Raw genomic sequence first — 6,322 nt, forward strand, 5'->3', positions numbered from 1 at the left:
TCAATAATGATGATTTTTTTACGGCTTGCAATGTTAGTCATAAATAATAAAACTTTCTAGGACGAGCATATAACATGCCGTTAATACATCAACTATACACGACACGCGTACACTAGCCGTTAAAAATATTGAACATTTCACGACGCACAAAAAGTCAGCCATTAAAAATATTACACTTTTTACAGCGCACAAAAGGTCAGTTGTTAAAAAGTATACTTTACACGATGCACATATGCTAACTGTTAAAAGTATTTCACTTTTCACAACACACAATTTCTATCGTGAATGGTATGACTAAAATAAAAATAGGTGCTAGAATAAAAATTTTGGGCGCCAAACACCTTAAAAAAAAAAAAAAAAAAAACAAACGCTCTCAGCCCTCTCTATCTCTCTCTGCCACACTATCTCTCCATGTCTATGTTCTTTCATCATCTCCTTGCAAGAACATTACCATAGAAAATACTCTCCAAACCCTCTCTCTCTCTCACACACACACACACCCAAACCCAAATCGACATCAAGAGCTCCAAGAAGCAAAAACCTCTTCAAGTTGAACACAATGATGTGAAGCTATTGACTTAGACCTGATGTTCGATTCTGATTCATCTATTCCAGGAGTAACCATAACAACTAGTGAGAAGTAGAATAAGGAATGAAGAAAAGATGCAAAGAGAGAACTTTGAGAATAGAAGAATGAAGAGAGAGAGAGAGAGAGAGAGAGAGAGAGAGAAGTAACGATGAAGTGAGAGACAACTATCGGAGGGAGAATGCTTGAAGGAGACGGAAGAGACAAATGCATGCCACTCGGTGAAGAAAGAATCTTCGACCCATCAGTCAGGTTTGGAAATTCAAACTAGGGTTTTGATTTGGGGATTTTCATTGAAAAATTAGGGTTTTGATTGAGCAAATCAAAAATTAGATTTGAGTTTTAGGTTGTATATGTATAGTTTTCCTCTGCTTTCCTCTTCTTTCCTCTGGTCTCCTCGACTGTCTTCTCCTCTGCTCTCCTCATTGGTTCAATTGATTGAATAATTTTGATTAAGAATATATTTAATTAATGTCTTGTGTAATTGATGTTTAGCATATGCTCTAGTTATAAAAAAAAAAAAGGACTCTTTTGTTTTCTAGTAGTGTATCTTTTATGTTCTTCAATTTCTGCTAAACCAGAAAATTTTAAGAAAATATAATGAAATCCCAAGTGATTTATATGTACTTAGCACTTGTTAAACTCACTGGGTCAATTCAATTAAATGAAGAATTCAGTTTGAAATCAAAATTACTGCACTGATAGGAAATTGCCTAACTGGAATACAGGGAGAAACTGAGCCTGTAGGGATCTTCTTTTGCCGAAGTTGAACACAATGATATGAAGCTAAGATTTGATGTATATATATATATTTTTATTATATTTGTTTGTTGAAGGAATTTGTCAAATTTGAACTTGGGTGGGGAGATTTCACCAGCCATTGGAGACCTGAAGAATCTACAGTTCATGTATGCTTTCTTTGCTAATCTTGTTGATTTGGTGTTCTTGCTCATTGTAACCAGGTTAACATAATTCCAACTTTAGATGTTATATTTGAAATATTTTCAGGGATTTTCAAGGGAACAAATTAACTGGTCAAATTCCTGATGAGATAGGCAACTGTGTTTCTCTGATGCTGGTGTAAAATTTCATCTTCTTTCTTCATTGCAATTTTATTTTCATATATGTGGATGTATTAATATCTTCTTCTGTCTTTAGGTGATTAAGATTTTTAGTCTTTATTTTAATAGTGGCATGTTATTTTCTATTATATCTCATTAGCCCTGCTTTGAAGTATCTCGCTACTACAATTTCCAACTTCCCTGCCTTACAACTACTAGAGAAGACTAGAACAGAAACTAAATGTCAATTCTTTTGAGGAAAACAGAATGGTGGTTGCATTCTCTCTCTCTCTCTCTCTCTCTCTCTCCTTTTCCTTCTTTTTGGCTTGACTTCATAAGTTGGTAGATTGTATATGTTTTTGACATGTTTGTCTATGACTAGTTTGTTACTTAGCTAGTCTAGTTCTCCTGTAGCAGTGCTTAAATGAATTCATAATTTCTTTATATTTCATGAGTAAAACTTTTCTTTTACAGGGGATTCTTCCACGGATACTCATTAATTACAACTCTCATGTTCTTAACCATGCACTATGGTAATATGATTGAATTGGTATCATCCATTGATAGCTTTTTTCCTTTCTAGTTCCTAATTTTCTGATTTGATAGAGATCACTCTCCCATAGGAATGTGAAGATTTGGCAAATTTTGTAGATTATTATAAACTCACTTCAAACTTCTTGAGCTCAGATATTCAGACGGGGTTGAGGAAATGTTTATTGCTTGCATTGTTGGTAGACATTAATGGACACTAGCCTGTGCAATGTGTGGTAGTAAAAGACATAACTTGTACCAATTCATTATTTATTATTCTAAGGGAAATTATTTCACTACCTTAGGTTGGGTAATCTTAACTATTAAGTGGAATAAAATTTTCAAGCATGTCAATTTCAACAATTATTTTATTAGACAGTACCATCTCATAGATATATGTGTAGTATATAAATGAAATGTGGTCCCAATGGATAAGTCGTTTCCATCAAGGCCAATTTTTTTTTATAAAGAATATTACAAAGAATACTGTATGTTAGAACCACTTATTGGACCATGGTGGGAGTCCATGACAGTTTTCTCGTACATTACTGGTTTTACATCATCTATTTGACTATTTGTATCAGTTGTGACTTTGATCAATGAGATGGTCTCTAGCATGAATTGCCCTTTTTTTAGTTTTTTGTCATGCATAATCTTGTACTGAATGTCATTTTTCTGCATATTATTTATTTAAATAAAAAAATCCTTTTTCCCTCTTAACATAATCTAATACTGTGAACTTCATAATATAAACTAGTTCCTTTTTGTAATTTAGTTTTTAGTTGAGGGATTTTTTTGTTCCTTTTATTTGTAAGTTTTTTTTTTTTTTTTTTTCTTCGGGTTTCATTTCCCTTTTCTGAAAGGAAGAAAGGGCATCCATAAATTTTTGTTGATTGTTGGCTGTAGTAAAAGAATGTGCCCTGTGGAGCACCTGCTACTTGAGTAAATCAATTGACTTAGCTAAATAGCTCCATTACATATGAACTTTGGTTTTTCGTGTTGACTTATGATTAATTTAAATAGTTCCATTTTACATATCTAAATTTGTTTCTTCCGGTATGAATTAATTTGTTATCTTTGCAGTGGCATTGCTGTATCGATGGTCATGAAGTATGCTGGCAATATTGACAATATTGTGAAGGTGTGTCTATGAATATTACTTTGTATTTGCATCAAAGGTGCCCTAGTTCGCATACTGTGCCTGTATAATGTTCTACATTTATTCATTTATGATGCAAAGAAAAGAACTAGTATAACTAGTATGTATTGGCTGGAAGATGGTTAATTGTCACTTCAGCGTGAAGGCATGCTCCACCGAACAGTAAGCTTGCATGGGGCTTTCCTGGATATTGCCACCTAGTGCTGTGCCTTAACTTGAGACTAGCCTTGACTAGCACACGTGGCAATATTTAATTGAATAATGTTTGAGAACTCGAATTTGGCCCCCCCTAATCCCTCTAATCCCCAAAACGATGTCGTTTTGGGGATTTTTTTTTCTCTTCATTTTCGACTCTGAAATAGGGAGAGGGAGAGGGAGAGAAGCAGAGGGGAGGGGAAGAGAGAGAGAGAGAGAGAGAGAGAAGACGATCGTCGATCGCCGATGCCCAGTCGCCGATCGTCGCCCAGCCGCCGGTCGCCGTCGCAGCCCAGCCCCGTCGTCGCAGTCCCCTCCTTCCTCCTCCTCCCTCCTTCCTCCTTCTCTTCTCCTTCTCTGCTTCTGAAAGGCCCCCTCCAGTCCCCTCCTTCCTCCTCCTCCTCCTCCTCTCCCTCCCTCCTTCCTCCTCCTCTCCTCCTTCTCTGCTTCTGAAAAAAAAAAAAAAAAAAAATTAGGGGGTTCGGGGTAGCTCATTTCGAGCTACCCAGCACGACTCTATTTAATTGATCTAGGTGTCACCTTACGAGGTTGGCATCTGGAATCAAGATCTATTGGAGGAGCTAATCTGGCAATGGCGTGACCAAGCCACATGCATGGTGGACCCATGTACCTGCACTTGTCAAAAAGAAAAGTAATTCTTTCTGTATCAGTACGCATTGAAAAAGGTGTTATATTGTTTGGTTCCATAATGCAGGGATTTATCTGATAATTTACTGTATTGAGATGTACCATTCTCAATATCCAAGCTTAAGCAGCTTGAATTATTGTAAGTTAAATAACTGTAGTGAAGTACTATTAACTCAGTATGCTGGATTGTTTTAGATAAGTTTTTAGTTCTACCAACCAAGGGCTTGAGTAAGCTCTGTAAATGCAGGAATTTGAAGAACAATCAATTGAATGACCCTATCCCTTTAACATTAACACAGATTCCTAACCTCAAAACTTTGTGAGTTTTACTTTTTTCTATTACAATTCTCCTGATTATGTTTTTTTATTTTATTTTATTTTATTCGGTTGGCCTTCCATGTGTTTTGCATTAGCCACAACTGGTTGCATATGAAATTCTTGATAAAAAGATTTAATTAGAAGGATCATTTGCTGACAGATGTGTTATCATAGGTAATATGTCTCCTATTTGGGACTCTAAAACCTTTGTATACTTGAGAAAAGTCTGATAGCTATATTCGAACATATTTTATTTATTTCACGTAAATAGTCATGGCTTAATATTTTTCAATATAATTTTGTGAGAACTCCGTGAAGCTAACTATTTTGTGAGAGCTCCTTGAAAGTCTGAATGTGCTTCTTTTCTCTAGGTTCTTATGGCCTATATTTAGTAGCAAATTATATTTTCCTGTACAAACTTAATGGTTTGTTTGGAGATTCCTACTCATTTTCCTCTAGAAACATTGCAACAAAAGAGGTAATTTCATTTGAGGTATGAAAAAAAGGTTTTGCTTTATGTGGATTTTATTTGCATGTATGTTGAGACTATTGAGATCTTGAATTTTTGCTAATTTTTCATTATGACATTGCTTTTATGGGGCCATTGAATTATCTTATTAATTTTGAAAATGTTTTGTTGATGTTTTAAAATTTCTTGATCATTTCTTAATACCTCAAGAAATATTTTTGTCCTTGAGTCGTTGGTTTTTGTACTTATGTGAAGTTTCTTTTGTCATGCAGACAAGAAATGCAACAAGGTTAGTTGCTCCAGCTATTGCTGCGAGTTTAGGTGCCTTACCACATTCATTGGGCACCCTCGTCCCTGTGATAGATTAAGTGGATTTGCTGCAGTTGCAACTGCTATAGGAACTGTTGTCGATAGTTTTAGATAATCTGTTAATAGTTGTTGATATGTTTAGAAAGTTAGATATGTATAGTTTTGGATGGTTTAAACTTGTTGTACAGTTTAAAACTTAAGGATATAGTTTTCGAATGTTTGGAATGTAAAGACAATTGCTGAATATTTATAATTTATGAATATAGTTTTTTTTTTTGATGTTTCAAACAATATTTTAGTAGTTGATTGATGTTTTGTGATGCTTGTTTGTAATATTTCTTAGATTGTACAAAATTGGTCAAATAGAACTTACTGAATTTAAAAAAAAAAAAAAACAGCATATTCTACGATAGGCATAATAAGTCGTTGTATTATATATTTTACTGCGTGCAATCAATGTCATTACTTGTCTCACCAATTAATGACGTGTAAAAGTAGTTGTAGAAAAAATAATAACGATGCACAAAATCTGCCGTTAAATAGTTTTTAATGGCGTACTATAGTATGTCGTAGAAAAATTAACAACGACGCACAAAATCTGCCATAAAATAGTTTTTAACTGCGTATGAAACATGTCGTTGAAAGTGAATGACTTTCCATGACTGGTCATAATATGACGCGCGCTGCACGTCGTAAAAGGGTTTTTACGACGTGCATTGCACGCCGTAAAAATCCTTTTTTGTTGTAGTGAGAAGACCTTTTCTATTGTTTTCAAGGTAGGAAAAATTTTGGGAGCCTCTCTCTCTACAATCCTCTCTCTTTACAATTCTCTCTCTAGATTTCTCTCTCTCTTGAACCTTTGTACATACAAGTAAAGATATACTTCTAGTTTGTCTATCAACCCTTAATCAAACTTGACCACCTTTGGGCTGAGTTCTCTTGGAGTCTTGTTTGAGCTCTAGAAGGAGGTTTGAGTTTGGATTTGTGCCTAAGTTGTGTTTTGCTTCAAAGGTATAACACTTACCTTATTTAAACTTGTTTTGCAT

General features: G+C 34.8%; 1 protein-coding gene across 17 annotated transcripts; it reads left to right on the forward strand.

Annotated features, from left to right (window-relative positions):
* The first annotated feature begins 328 nt into the window (after positions 1-328).
* Positions 329-5,564, forward strand: LOC114314041 (LRR receptor-like serine/threonine-protein kinase SIK1). Of its 17 annotated transcripts, XR_014340304.1 has the most exons (9): positions 329-838; positions 1,423-1,494; positions 1,595-1,666; positions 1,808-1,917; positions 2,122-2,180; positions 3,262-3,319; positions 4,248-4,319; positions 4,428-4,499; positions 5,240-5,564. XR_014340304.1 is itself a non-coding variant. In XM_028260473.2 (6 exons), the coding sequence occupies exons 1-5, from the start codon at positions 768-770 to the stop codon at positions 3,285-3,287; spliced, it is 300 nt and encodes a 99-aa protein (XP_028116274.1). In that variant the 5' UTR covers positions 329-767; the 3' UTR covers positions 3,288-3,319; positions 5,240-5,564. The 17 variants fall into 17 exon arrangements, 5 of the variants coding, with proteins under 5 accessions (XP_028116274.1, XP_028116276.2, XP_028116272.2 ...); XR_014340310.1 differs by lacking the exon at positions 1,808-1,917 and having other exon boundaries at positions 1,571-1,666; XR_014340302.1 differs by having other exon boundaries at positions 1,808-2,180.
* Positions 5,565-6,322: the final 758 nt, after the last annotated feature.

The sequence above is a fragment of the Camellia sinensis genome, chromosome 9 (assembly GCF_055761805.1).
Source record: "Camellia sinensis isolate YWXY chromosome 9, ASM5576180v1, whole genome shotgun sequence".
Classification (NCBI taxonomy): Eukaryota; Viridiplantae; Streptophyta; class Magnoliopsida; order Ericales; family Theaceae; genus Camellia; species Camellia sinensis.

Bases quoted from the DNA above. Each gene is read 5' to 3' on its own strand.
- LOC114314041 (XM_028260471.2), top strand. From the start codon at position 768: ATGCTTGAAGGAGACGGAAGAGACAAATGCATGCCACTCGGTGAAGAA. The intron at 1,667-3,261 runs GTAAAATTTCAT...TTATCTTTGCAG, and splicing joins TGTGTTTCTCTGATGCTGGT to TGGCATTGCTGTATCGATGG. The intron at 3,320-5,239 runs GTGTGTCTATGA...TTTGTCATGCAG, and splicing joins ATATTGACAATATTGTGAAG to ACAAGAAATGCAACAAGGTT.